Source organism: Euprymna scolopes, chromosome 13 (genome assembly GCF_053919585.1).
Source record: "Euprymna scolopes isolate OS-2025 chromosome 13, ASM5391958v1, whole genome shotgun sequence".
In the NCBI taxonomy this organism is placed as follows: domain Eukaryota; kingdom Metazoa; phylum Mollusca; class Cephalopoda; order Sepiida; family Sepiolidae; genus Euprymna; species Euprymna scolopes.
In genome coordinates this window covers 57,587,247-57,602,895 of record NC_136494.1, presented here as the reverse complement: position 1 = coordinate 57,602,895, position 15,649 = coordinate 57,587,247, and the positions used below count along the sequence as shown (strand labels likewise).

At 31.0% G+C, this 15,649-nt stretch overlaps 1 protein-coding gene across 1 annotated transcript in view; it reads left to right on the top strand.

The window, feature by feature from the left end:
* The window catches only part of LOC145292040 (uncharacterized), a 70,473-nt gene extending 69,902 nt beyond the window's left edge, over positions 1–571 (top strand). The window contains exon 11 of the mRNA XM_080138064.1: positions 306–571. Within this exon, the coding sequence (XP_079994190.1) occupies positions 306–434 (129 nt within the window). The 3' untranslated portion in view covers positions 435–571. The remainder of the gene's footprint in view (positions 1–305) is intronic.
* Positions 572–15,649: the final 15,078 nt, after the last annotated feature.

Here is a 15,649-nt window from a genome sequence, read left to right as displayed (position 1 = left end):
CTGAACAGGTGTTTAGCCTACAGTGATGGAATTGCAGTTGATTAGCCATTTTGGGCAACCTTGTTTTGGACCTGCGTGCATGGGACGCTATGATTCAGAATGCGGTGCAGACCAGGGAAAACTCTGCCTCAACCTGAACAGGGTAAATGCCTTTGCAACAACAGCAGCAATTGAGTACTTTTTGGGATTCAGATGTGAGATTTTTCTAAAAATTTCAGACAAAAATATTGCACATGAATTGAAGTGTAATGTTCCTTTTTATGTTTGTTTTTCATTTCAACAGTGTGGTGTTTTCTTTTGTGCAGGCGCTCCAGTTACTTGTGATTAGTGATGAAAGCAAACAATGGATACGTAAAGAAGAGAAATGGTTGAAAAGGTTAAAAGAATTGAAACCTGCAAAAACACTTGAAATATCAAATCAATCGGCAACGTAAGCAGTATCAGTATGAATGTAAAGGAGAAAGTATATATCTAGGCTGTATGTTTATCCATAGGGTATGTCTGTTATTAAAAGTTGATTTGTTTTTTTAAACACATTTCATCTGACAGTTTGAAAGGTAAAGAGAGTATGAAGAAGCAATATTTTCCTTATAAATAAATATAATTATTTTCAGTAAATTACATAAATATATATGCATACAAATATATATGTACATAAATTTTCACTATTCCTTGATATCAAAACACTTCACATCTGATCAAGCATTCCAATCCCATCAAAGTAAATGGTTGTATTCTTAAAAACTCTTCTCCATCACACAGAACATCATCATTATTCAAAACATTTTATTTCTCATCATTAAGCAGCTCTTACTTGCTGCTGTAAATCATAATTACTCCTAATTGCATAGCAAAAGACATTTTAACCCAAACTGTTCATGGTATTACACAGAGGAAAAACAACGTGAAATCAAAGGAAAAAATTAAACTTGTGCAATCAATTTGTTCTCTTCAATCTTGATCATTCTTAACTAACATACACACACACACACACCTACATTTAACATCATGTTTCCTATTAGGTTTTTTAAAAAATCATGGATCAGTGGGTCAACTTGTTTTCAAACTCCACTCTCTACAGTTTTGTCTTATTGCTTGCTTTTAGGTTATCCTTAGCTGGCCTGCAATTCAAGACCTCGATTCTTCTACAACGATTTATCCAGGAGGTTGAACACTCCACATAACCATACTAGCACAAGCGATTCATCTTTAGGATAGCATCTATGCTGAGTAAAAGTAGTGCTTTCAACAAATTCTCAAATTTAATTGTGTCAGATTTAGTCAGATTTCACACTGCAGATTCATCTAATCATGGATCTGTCATTATGCTGTAATTGAGTGAGAGAAGACTGGCTGAAGGCTCAATACTCAATGCTCAATACCATCCAACATGATGCTCCTCACACATTATTTCTTTTTATTATTGAAATGTTATACATCACAACCAAGTGAAGGCATGGAACAAAAGCACAATCTCTTCATTTTCTTTTAGTCAAAAGACTAACAAAAGCAGCATCATTTATTGACAACAATCGAGCATTCTCTCCTTTGCCAAATGCAAACCCATGTCTAAACTATGCTTTATGTTGCAGGGCATAAGGTACTCCATAAATTTCTTTAACATCAATAATTCTTGATTTGTAAATCACTCTATTTGCATGCAAACAACCATTTAAACATATTTTTTTGTCGATTCCATTCATTGCTAATATCATCAGCAGCAGCCAACTCCTTTAGATTGATGACTGGCAATTAAGAATGTTCAAAATGTGTCATAACATTTTTTTACAAACCTTGGAATAGTTTTAAAAAGAATTATGTCAAAATACAAAGTTAATATTGGTTTGCTTATACATTAAAACATTTCAAAAATTGGTAAAAACACCTCCTCCTCCGCCTCCTCAACAACAACATCATTAGTTTAGCATCTGTTTTACACGCTGTAATGACTTTAAGATATTAACTTCCAATGTAACCTATCTTTGGCCAGGTCTATTCATCCCTCTTTCTCTCAGGTTCATTTTTATCAATTCCTCCCATGTTTTCCTTGATCTTCTTTTGTGAATTGAACCTACTATGTCAACTCTTCTACATTTACTAACCTAGGAGCTCTCATTTATTCTTCCAACATAACCATACCATTGTAGTCTATTCTTTTGGTTCTCTTATTGTCTGAATTTAATCTTCCTCTGAACTTAACAGAACTTTTCCTGTCTTTTAAGACTCAAATTCCACATTCATTGATCATTCTCTTATCATCTCTCTCCATGCAATGCATGTCCTCAATCATCAACCTCAAATCATGAAAATTATCTAAAAGTTCATTCCTTTCACATAATAATGACTTTTTTGGTTAATTTTTACTTTCTTTCCACTCAAACACTCATCTTTAAAATGACGATTTTTATAGGTTTTCATCTCTGCTGAAAACGAATATCACTTTTAAATCTAGGTTAGACAAGTAATTTTCCAGATATCAAGACATTGTTTTTTTTTGTTCAATGTATTACTTAATGAATTTCAGTGTCATTTTGTTTCAGTGAAAAATAAATTAAAATAAAACGAAATTAAATTAGAAGTGAACACAGAATAGGATTAAAATTAATAAAAAAAACTAAAATAAAAATAATGTTTATTTAATAAGAAAAGGAAAGAACATAAAAATTAGAATTTAATTTAACAACAGTAACAAATTTAAAAATTAAACAATGGGATTGCTTTATGCCTCTTGTTTCACTTAGCTATGCATATATAATTTGGCCGCTTGAGAGAAAAACTTATGCAACAGTTTTGACTTGTTAGTCATGTTTCTGATGAACAGATACCTGACCAAGTACTGATGCATAAAATGTGTCTGAGTAGCAGGTCTCTTCACCCAATGTTTAATATCTGCCACAAGTATTCTTATGTTGTGTGTATGTATACTGGGGTCTTCCTGGTCCACAAATTTTTTTTTATGGTTGATCATGTGATGTGTAAAGTGGTGGTTGAGATTGCTGTATACCTTCCAAGAGCTACTGTAGATAATAGACTCTTGCAGAATAAATTTATTAAAGGAAGTAACATCTCCTCATTTCTACATAGGTGTATGTCTATTACCAGAGTAAGCCCAAAACTGTTTCGAAACTCTCTCTATGCCACCAAAAAGCCAAATTTGGCTGATGATTCTTCCTCGGTTATATTTTCGCTGAACAATCAAAGTTTTGTCAATTTCGATATCAATTCCTTCAACATGGTTTCTCACACTTGGGTCAATTAACTATTCTTGGTAAAACACTATGAGGAAAGCCCTGCTTTAGTCTTCTTTGAGCATAAATTCTGCAATTGTCAGAAAATCCTTATTGTGATACATTTCACAAAGAATGTGTGGTACTCATGTTTGAATATTTGGAAGTAAATAAAAATTGAAGAAATAAAAAATTGAAAAAAAAAAGTAACTTTTTTATATAAAATAGTTTGTGTTGATGATAAATTGGTTTACATAATGTGAAAAAAAAAATGATATTTTATGATAGTTTAATAATAAAAGAAAAGCACTTGTTCAGCTGAGAAAAAATTGTTGATATATTGTTTCATTTGTTTTATGGTTTCATTTATATGCATGTACATTTTGGTTTCGTTTCACTTTTCTTTGTTATGTGCATTGCCTACCAAAAAAAACATGGCGACAACATATCACTTTGTAACAAAAACAATGTCTTAATATCTGGAAAACTACTTATCTGCCCCAAATTTAAATGTGATATTCATTTTCAGTAAATCTGAAAACCTTTAAAAGATGTAATTTTAAAGGTGAGTGTTGAGGTGGAAAGTAAAAATTTATCTTGGGTGGAAGTATGGAATAAGGACCCTAGAAGCCAAGAGACTCAAAGGGGGCACATTTCAATCGACGTGCACGTGTCATTTGTAAACAAACATATACAACTTGAGTTATTTGTTTTATTTGTTGATTTTTAATATTAAGGAAAGAGGTAAAGAAAAGTTGGGGGAGGGATGTAATTTTTATGTAGGATGTGTTTTTGGAGGTGTTGTGGGCTTTCCTTTTTTTAATAAAACTTTTTAATAAACGAACGATGAGAGTGTGACTAATGAGTAATTTTCTGTTTTTCATTGAATTTCATTTTTTTCTTTTAGTCATTTAAGAAAAAACATTTTAAACATTTTTCTTTTAGGCATTTAAGAAAATACATATTAAATATTTGATATTATCGAAAAGTTTTGTTAAAAAATACCCCCCCAATGTACCTACATAACAAAATATACCCTCCCCACACACACTTTTCTTTAAATCTTTCCTTAATATTTAAAAAAGTAATGAATAAAACAAACAACTGAAGTTGTGTATGTTTGTTTACAAATAACATGCATTGCCAGTTAACTGCTGTAGATTGAAAAGTGTCCCGTTTGAATCTCTTGACTTCCGGGCGCTACCTTTGTAGTAGTCTTGGCAGTATTTTCTATGTATTTATTCCAATTGTTATGAGCTGGAAGAAGTAAAGCCGGTGTTGATTGTCCTTCTGGACAAAATCTTTGACTCTGCTTGTTGTTTGCTTTCAACCTTGCATTGCTTGCATCACATGATTAAAAATAAATAGATCAAATGTGATGTCACAATATGTTATGGCATGTTGTTCGCTTCATAGATACTCTTTCCTCCTTCAACTGCTAAGTGATGTAAATGAACAAGAATGGCAACACATGGTTAAAACAAGTAAAAGGGATTTTAATAATATAAGGGAATTAATTCTATGGAATTTCAACAAAACAAACTCAATGGGTCAAAGGTAAAGGTTGGACAGAATATGATGATATTATATGAGACGAACAAAAAAACTTCAACAAAAGAAAAGTCAGACATGAATGGTATCACAAAGTTATGAACATTTAACCAACAGGGTAGCATGGGTTGGAGGCAGAATTAGAATAAAAGGAACATGTACTTAGCTGGGTGAAGTAACAAAAATTGAAAAAAAAATGCATCAGGTTTATAGAGTCTAGTTATGAGTTATAGAATCATCGGAAAATGTATTGTCTTCTCTCTTTTCTTTTCATTTCTGGTTCACCTCCCTTCCTTTCTATCTCTCTCTTTCTTTTATATGCATATGTATTTTTCTCTCTTTCATTTAATTGTCTCCTTTAGTCGTTTCTCATTTCTGAATTCTACTTGACTCTGAAGTGGTGGGTTATTAAACCACTATCATCCTTTTGTAAATCCTTTATTCTCCGGGTATGAGCTCAGAGTTGGTTTTAAGTCTAATTCCTTCTTCTTCTGTCCCCCTCCAATCCCATCATGCTTTTGCTGTGGCTACTTTTACACTATGTCCCTGCTATGTTATCCATTACACAATTCATGTTACCTTTGAATATTTGGCAGAAAAGTTTGAATGTTGGACTCTTGGATAGAATGTTATCAGCCATGCCAATTGATGCTTAAAAAGGTTTCTTATAATTGTTAAAAGAAAAGAGCTTTGTCTTAATTCTATTAAATGTTGTCATCCATTTATGCCTTCATTTGACTACAGACTGGAGGTCATTTTTTAAAGAATCAGCCAGTGTCTTAGATAAGTGCACATTTGTTTTACCTACATGTCAAGAATAGAGTGTGGTGTTATTAGCAACTATATCCATCTCGGACACAATTGCATCAGAAAAGTCGTTTATGAAGATCAGGAATAATAATTTTAGGGTACACCTATGTTAATGCCATATTGTCTGGATGTACAGTCATCAAAGATAACCTGGATCTTTTTCTTTTAAAAAGGATCTAGTTCTATTAAATTTTCATCCAGTAATACTGTACAAATTAATATTTATGAGAAAGCCTTTCTGTCAAACCTTGTTAAAGGCTTTTGATATATTAATGCTACTACTTTAACTTCACCTGCCTTGTCCAGTGTATGGTATCTGTGTTCAGAGATGGCTATTAGAATATCCATAGTATTATAGGCTTGTCCAAGTCCATACTGATAGTCAAAAAGAAGCATTAGAAGATGGTGGAATAACACTAGATTGATTAATGACTCAAAGCTTTTTGATGGAGAGCGAGAAGAGACTTATGAGGCAATAATTTTGTAAGTCAACACTTTTACTAGAATTCTTGAACAATGATATCACAGAGGCAATTTTTCAGCTATCAGGGAAGCAATATTCATCAATGCATTTGTTGTCAATTTTGGAGAATGCATAGCATTTCTTAATTTCATAGCAGAGGTAAAATCACATGCTTTGGACATGTCAAGTTTTTTATGATATCCCGAATATGAGAATTTTCCGTCTGTAATGGGCATGCTTTGTGGGAACAAGATGAAATTCAAAACAGACTGCCGGCAAGTAGCTCAATCTTATCAGTTGCCATGCAAGCGACATTATAGTAGTTGGATAATGAGGGAAATGTTGATAGCCACACTATTATAAATTTTCCAGAGATTGTGAGTTTCTAATTCCTGTGACTTGATATGTTTTCTGGTCATCTCATTATACCTATGCTTAGCTGTAGCTATATCACATATAAGGAAACATATATTGAGGATTGAAGGTTAGTTTTACTTAATGCTAGGTTATTTGGAGAATTTAAAGAAAAGATTCCATGTTATGTTGGTTCTAAACTCTCAGATAATTTTGAATGTTAGTTTCAAAGGAGGTGAATTGGTTGGTTTTAAGTCAATGTCTGATTGGTATGTATTCCTTTTAAGTTGTAATAGATATAATGGATTTAGAAAAGTTGGTGTTTAATGTCAATAAACTTGCACAAGTAGGCTATTAGCCAAGTCTTTTTTATGGGGTTGTGATCTTTGGAAAACCTACTGGAGATAAGTGTAGGGTCCCTTTCCATGCATGACATATTACAGTTATCTCAATATTATACAACTGTTGATATAGCAGCCACTCTTAGTGTTACCTAAGAGTTAGGACTTCTGTATTACAAGTTGGAAACATCAGCCAGACAAACTGTCAAACTTGTATCTCAACATATCAGAACAAGAGCAGCCAAATCTACTCATGTGAAGCTAAGTGACAAGAAATTGTCTCCAAGTTGCCCAGATGGAGAAATAGAGAATGTGTGTCTTTGAAGCATCCCTGAATAATAGATAAAGAAGGAATACAAAGTCAGGTGATAGGCAGAGTTTGTCTAATCCTTAAGCAATTTTAGGTTTGCAAACCCAATATTTTTGTTGAGTCTCCAGTTCTAGAGAGGCCTACCTTTCATATTGGTTTGGTGTCATGATTTTTGAGGTCAGTACACAGGTTTTATATCTTCCAAGATAGATGATCTGACCAGATCTCTAGATCCATCTATCCAAAAGAGATAATCTCCCGCCTATATTCCTTGACAGATATTTCTGAGGAAAAAAAATTCAATAAATAAAAAATTTAAGTTTTCTATGAAAAATAAGTTTTCCTGCCTCTTCAAGTGAAAACAAAAATTGAAGATAGGTTTTCTTCTCATCATTATGAGTAAAAGGTAAATTTAGAAAGTGTGCCAAGTTTCTTTTTTCAAAGTATCCACATGGGTAATGGGATAAAGGAGGTGCATGTGTAGGGAATGATGAATAATTTAGAGATACAAACAAAAAGTTAATTTTAAACAATTGTTAGGATATGAGAAAAAAATTAAAAAATCAATTAAGAATAAAGCAAAAGTAGGTACTGCCTTATGTATGGAATGGCATTGTATAACCAAACAAAAAATTAATATGCCATGAAACAGACAAACCCTCTGCAGTAACTTTGGAAGCTTAACTTAATTTGTAAGCACATTAGCCATCTCTAACATAAAAAAAAGCATATAAAGTAAATTATCTTTATTGTAAGTTATATCCTCTGTTTTACTTTGACATTCACTCTGGACCATTTTAACTGGCTTCCTCCTTCAAAGAGAAAGTTTCTAGTGAATAATAAATTCATAAGCAGCCCTAATCACATGCATGTCCTGGTCAGAGGAAACAATTTTGACAATATTGCAATTTTTTGCAAGGAAATGTAATTGTTTTTTTCACATACAACACTTGATATTTCTAAATGGTCACCCATCTCATACTGACCAGACTGAACATCACTTAAATTCAATGATCTAACATGTACCAATGTGAATTTTGTTGAGTAAAAGTTGAGTAAAAGTAGGGAACTCCTAGTTTTCTCATAGTTCACACCGTCTGGTGTGACAGGTAGGAAAATAGTTGGTAATCTTCCTTAAGTAATCTATTATTAGACACATTCATTGACTTTTATGCCAAATGATAATAAAAAAAGTACCATGAACAAGATCTGTCCTGCTACAGTGTGATCTATAAATACTTTGAACTCATTCTTCCATTATCTTTCTCTCTCAATTAGGGATGTGAGTTCACCGCTTTTTGATTGAAATTGCTAGGGCTTTACTTCCTTATTTTTTAAATCTCTATTTAGCTTGATTTCATTTTACTTAATCTCTTTCTCCTGCTATATCTTTTACTGTTTTTCTCTCTTGTTAATATTAAAGAATAACTTCATGTTCCTTTCCAACACATGCACACACTGTATCTTTCTCTTACTTGAAACTGATTGAAGTTGTTTAGGAAAATCCTAAAAATAATTTGACTATAAATTATTTTTAATGTGTTTTTACTTCTTATCACTTACACTTCATCTAGTTGTTGTCTTTTTGTGCTGCCTTCTTTCCTCACACACACACACACACAAACACACACACACAAACACACACACACACAAACACACACACACACACACGGTGTTACAACAAATGCACTTGGAGTTGTTGCTAAGTGTTTATGTTTTCATTTTTTGCCTATTTTAGACTGTTTTCTTATTTGCTTGCATATTGTAAGTAATTGTGACAAAAATAAACAAGTTTTTTTGTTTCTTTTTTAATTATTTTGGAAATATTTGATAAAATTTGACCTGATTCTAAGCAGACTCATAATTTCTTTTCTAAACATTAAATTTAAAAAAACAGAAGAAATTCACAAAGTCAAGAATCTCATATTTGATGTATTTAAAATCTCACATTTTGCAAAAGAAATCTTTGAGTTTTGGAAAATATATTTACCAACTGTACCAACTCCGGTGTTGCGTGGGATCTATTATATTCAATGAGGGAGGTGATCATGAACAATAACTCTTACTAAAAGAATAAGAGTTATTCCCCTTAGTTAATTTTTCTTTTAAAGTGATAATTTATGAATTACAATCCAAGAATTTCTGCATATTAAAAAACTGCAGGATTGGATTAAATATTTTCTTAAATAGATTGTAATGAAGTATGTTAGTCTATTGCAGTTAACAATAACAAATCAAAGTGGCCAAGTTAAAGACAATTTTGATTTGTCAGCTTAAATGCTATTGAGGTTCAACTTTTAAAATTTGATCAACATTATTTTATATGTTAGGTTAATTTGATTTGATGTTTCAGAATTTTGGAGATAAAGATTAATAATTTGTATTCTTTGTACTACTGTTCTCATTCTCTGTTATTTTCACAGATTTTTGGCTGATGTAATCATCATCATTATATTCAGTTTTACATGTTCGCATGTGTTAACTGGCTTTAAGAAATTGAAATTCAAAGTAACTTATCTTTAGCCATATCTTTATTTATCCTTCAGATTCATTTTATCACTACTTCCCATGTTTTTCTTGGCCTATTCCTATAAAATGAACCTGTTATCTCGTTTGACATCTTTATATATTCTTTCAATATGGCCATACTAGGGAAATCTCCAGTTCTGCATACTGTTCAGATTTAATATTCCTTTGAGATAATTAGAACAAAGTTTGTCTTTGAGATTCACACTACACATCTATCATATCATTCTCATTTCTCTCTATGCAATGCATATCCTCAACTCTCACTTCCATACACATCACATTACATAAACATTCTTGGTTGACAATGGTAACATGATAACACTGCCAGTTAGTAAAGACAGAAGTTCACTGAACTTAGTCCATCCATTTCTAATTTTTGCAATCAAACTTGCGCCTGCTCCACCCTGTGCTCCAATGGTATCACCAAGGTAACAAAACATCTTAACAACCTCAATAGCCTTATTATCCAGATATATTTTCTCTACTGAGTTCTCATCCCTCTCCATTGTCTTACACTTCTCAGATTTAGGTTGGTGCAAAAATAATGTTGTTATTTGACGTTCAACTTCATAAGATCATAACTCTTTTCATGATAAACTTTATTTATCGAAATAAGAACCATAAGAATCGACACATTTTTGCCAACGAGAAACAAGTTTATTTATCTCATTATCATAGAAATCCAGAGTTCTTGAAGCAATGAAGTCATTGAAGGCCGATTCAACGTCATCTCGGCTTTTGAAACATTTTTCACACAGGAAGTTCTCGAGATGCTTGAAAAAGTGATAATCGGTGGGTGAGAGGTCTGGTGAATATGGCGGATGAGACAGAGTCTCGTAGCCACATTCTGCAGGTTCAATTGAGCAACATGCAGGCAAGCGTTGGTGCATTTCGTCAATTTGTCGGCAGTACTTCTCTGCTGTAATTGTTTTGCCCAGATTCAAAATGCTGTGATGAATGAGACTGGCTGCAGACCACCAAACAGTCACCATAACCTTTTTTGGCTTCGGGAAGTGTTGTGGAGCTTCTCTGGCATCCAGCCACTGTATCGAACCATCACCTGTTGTAGAAGATCCACTTCTCATCACACGTCACAATCTGCTTGAGAAATAGGTTATTTTTGTTGCACAGAAGGAGTGTAAAAGACACCTCAAAATGACGATTTTTTTTATTATTGTTCGATTGATGTGGCACCCATTTATCCAACTTTTTGACTTCCGTATGATGAATGACTGTGGAGTGGTCACCTAGAGTCCAACAGCAACTTTTAGTGTGGTTTTGTAAGAATTGGCTTAAATTAAGGCTTTTAAATGTTTGTTATCAACCACAGTCAGCTGGCCGTGACCGTTTTCATCTTCGAGACTCTCGTCACCATTGTGCCACACGTTTCTTAATGGTTCCTGAGCCAAACGCATCATTGATATCACAAGCTGTCTCAGCAGCTTTTCGGCCTAGTTTGAACTGGAACAAGAAAATCATGCAGATTTGAATTTTGTCCATGCTGTCAAAAAGCCTACAAAAAAATGAATGAAGAGATTGAGAACAGTAACGAATAACACAATTTGATAGAGCGAAAAACGCGCTTCAGAATGATATATAACATGGCTATGTATATCAATGAATTAATTCAGAAATCATATATAAAAGTAACATATATGAGAAAACGATATTGTTTTTGTACCAACCTAATACAAATTGGTTATCATCTCTCAACCTATAAGTAATTCCACTGCATTTCTTATGTATGCAATGCTACCAGATATCAAAAAAAAAAAAAAACATGAATTGCACTTAATTTTTTTTCCATAAACTGAGCAGAACTTTTTTCTTCTTGGAAGTTTTCCAACGCTTTGGTCTTGGTAATCACTTTCAAATCTTTATTTTCTATAGTATTCCTCCAAGTCTTTACCTTACATCCATTGTTTCATAGCAGTAAATTATGTGCATACATCATCTCTTCCGAACAATCTGTACGAAACTCTCTGGACAACGCTACCCAGACATAAATGAACAGCAATGAACTTAGAACCCTGATGTATTCTTACTTTAACATTAAAGCCGTCATTAAATATGATGTTAATTTTTACATGGTGAAACATTTCTGTACATTTTATGACCAACCAATCATTTGCCTCTAGTTCATGCAAAACCCACCAGACAACACATCTTCGCACTCTGTCCAAAGCAGATCTACAAAAGCAAAATACAGGTTACTTCTCTTGCATTTGTCTCCAGATAAATAGAGCACCAGAGGTACTTAGTCCAAGCATAAAACCAAACTGCATTTCATGCAGGCTTATTTGACTTCTTATTTGCTGCTCAATCATTTTCTCAATCATTTTCAGGACTTGATCCATCAACTTTAAACCTTTGTCTTAGTAATTACCTCTGCCGAGTGCTTCCCCTTTACCCTTGTAACAAGTTACAGTTGTACTAACTTCTTACCATTTTCAGGTGCATTTTTTTAACTTCAAAATCTTTGATTGGATTTGAAATGGTGCACCAAAAATGGTCAGAGGCCATGTCGGTTGAAATGATGTGAACATAACAATCAAGATGAGAATAGTAGTCTAATAATATGAATAATGCATATATACAATCTCATAACAAAAAAATTACTGTTATACATAAATACAATAAATAATTGTGCTTAAATAAATTATTAAATAATTGTATTTACATGTTACCATTGCAATACAAGAATAAACATTTTTTTTTATTCTCTCTCTTTTTACCTTTTTAATTTCTTACTACTGGTGCTATTCCATCATTGTCCATACATGGAACATTCATATCTTTTCATGTAAAAGGTCAGGAAAAACCAATGTTCATATTTTGAGAATGAGGAAAGAATAAATAAAATCTTTTAAACAAAATATTTTAATACAATATCAAATAAATAAACAAAATAGTTTAATAAAATATATAAAGCTTTAATAAAAATTGACAATTTATTAAAATAAATAAAAAATACATATATGAACATTTAATTACAACTAAATTAAAAATATAAAAAGAATTTTTTTAATATTTTTATTTTTATACCATCTTTTGGTGAAAAAATAATTTAAAAAGTAAAGAAACAATATTTTATAAAAAATATTTTCAAATGTTGATTGAAAATGTAATCTTTGTTTTATGTATTTTTTATATCAAGTTTTTTTTTGTTTAAAATGATGTATGTGTTTTATTAAAGGAATTTGCTTACTAACTATCAATATTTGAATGTTATTATGAATCCTTTTTCATTATCTTTCATTAATTTACCATGAATAAAGATATTTAAACTATTATTGTTTTGTTTTTATGAATGATTTGGAGTATCTGATGCAATTCTAATGTAAGTAAATATATTTTTGTATTTACTTGAAAATTTTAATGAAAAAAATTTCAACAAAATAAATAAATGAACACCAAGAAAACCAAAAAGAAATGAGTATTTTAATTGGAAAAGAAATTAATTGCAATGATTTATAAATTAAGAATTTTTTAAATATCTAAATCTGTATAAAATGTTTATAATTTTAAAAAGTTTTATTTAAAATAAACCATTTAATCAATATTAAATAATAATGAGGATAACCAATCTGGAATGTTTTAATTACATATTAAATATTCGAAAAGAAAGAAAATAAAAATATTATAACATACGCTGAAATAATTTACTAAAAATAAATATTTGTATACATAACAAACATTTCTTCGATCAACACGCAAAACATTTTTCCAAAGATTTTTGTTGAGGATTAGAAAAATATGTAAAAATAAAACAGGAACATTTACAAATCTGATAAACTGAAATATCAATTTAAATTTGATAAAATATGTACTGAAAATGTAATTGTAAAAAGATATCATTTAATAATAAAACTAAACTTAATTTCTACCAGATGTATTTTTGTTTTTAAGAAATTCTGAAACTGCTCATTCATGATTAGAACTTGAAACTTTTACCATAAAATGTATGTAATTTGCTTTTGTTTTGTATGGGGTATTCTGATTGGCTGTTGATGGAGAGATAAAGTCATTATAAAATGGGAGTTTTTGTATCATTGTTGTTCATTCAAAACATGTGTTAAAACAAAAGCAGTTAACACCAGATTTCTTCAATAATAATTGTTCTACATAAATGTCAAGCTATTTGACACTACTTGTGCTCGGATTCGTGAAAAAAGGATTGTGTTATTGGCAATTTGTGTTTAATACTGAACAGATTTCTGAAAACCACATATCTACCTACCATGGTGGCAACAATGAGTGCATCAGTTTCTTACACACACACACACTTTAATTTATATTTAACACCTGGGCAACTTCAGGTAAATCAACTGGTATATTGTTAAAAAATAATAAAATAAACATAGCTGAAATAATAAACCAAAAAATTTACAAAACAACACCAATAGATATATAAATAAAATTATAAGATTTATGAGATCAATTTATTGAGAAAAAAATCTCCAAACTGAAATATTTTACCAAAAATAATTTAAAACATAAACTGGAATGACAATGTGAATTTTATAAAATATGAACTTAAAAAATGAGTTTGTCAAAATATAAAATACAAATTGAAAAACATTTTCAAAGTTTGAGTTTGTTTTAAATCTTGCTGAAATATGATTTTAAGATAACATGAAAATTCAAAAGAAAAAGAGAAAAAAAAGATTTTTGTATTGAAGATTTTTTTGTTCCAGTTGTAAACTTGATAAAAGTTTACTTTAAGTTTGAAGGAAGGACGTTTTCACATGGAATGATGAAACAAGAAACTTTAAAATTAAATGTTTTCTTTTTATGCGATAATGATAAATAAAAAATACATATATGAACATTTAATAACAACATAAGTTGAAAATTTGAATTTTTCAAAAAGATTTTGAAATCTATTTGTCATGGATGTGAGCCATTGAGTTATATTTTATATAAAGGATCTATGTATATATGTGTGTGTGTGTGTGTGTGTGTGTGTGTATGTGTGTATTTGTCTAGTTAAAAGTCAGAAACTATACAAGACACCCACAAAGCTAATAAATTCTTATTTTAGTATTGTCTCTGACAGGATGTGGACACATTTTTCTTGTAATATTCCATCGTTTGAAGATAATTAGGAACAAAATTAGTTAAGGGGGGGTCAACATTTAGAGCATTGTTTTTTTTACATTAACCTTTGATAATTAATGTAAATGAAAATAATCTTTCTTGGCCTTCAAGTTGGAACCAAAGTATAGTATCTGTTTAGTCCTAGATGGGAGGAGAAGAATTCTTTAACTTGGGAGAAGGAGATAGCTCCCCATAGGATAGAGAAGTTTTAAACAAAAGATATTACACACACTTTTTATGTTCTTCTATATTTTAGTCAGTATACCCGGGCAACACCGGATAGCAGTGTTAATCATAAATAAAATTCAAATATTTAAATCACAATATTACACCTAATATGATTCATTATGTGAATTTTCACTTCAAGAATTTTAAGGATTATTCCTCTTAAATTTCAAGTTTGTAGGTTTTGTAGGCTAAAATGTAGCAGATGCCTCTCCTATTATTAGTATAGATTTAATACAATTATGTAATATGTATTATATGTTATTCCTGTTGATTTAAGGAAAACACACACACACACACACACAAAAGCTGAAAAATATGGTGAACAAACAAGCATAAATTTGTGTTTATTTGTATCAAATATGGTTGGATTGCAGAAAAAGGTTGTGACGTTTATTAATGATTTCATGGGCAGCATTTTTGTTGAGGTTACTCTATAAAAAGCAATAGTATACACAATTTTGTAAATGTTTTGATAGATATTATCTTCTAGAGAACCTCACAGATAAAAACCTCGTTTTATGGGTGTGAAGCCCATTCAGGAGCACATTAACATTTAAATGTTTGTTATTTCATAACTAGGGCTGTGACAACAGCATATTCTTTTCATTGTTTTGATTTTTGAATATATATCTGTTAATATCTTATATGTTTTTATATAGATGGATGTGGTTCTCAGCTGATTAAGTGTGTCTAACTGTGTTGGATATATACCAGAGAATAAAAACAATGAAAAGAA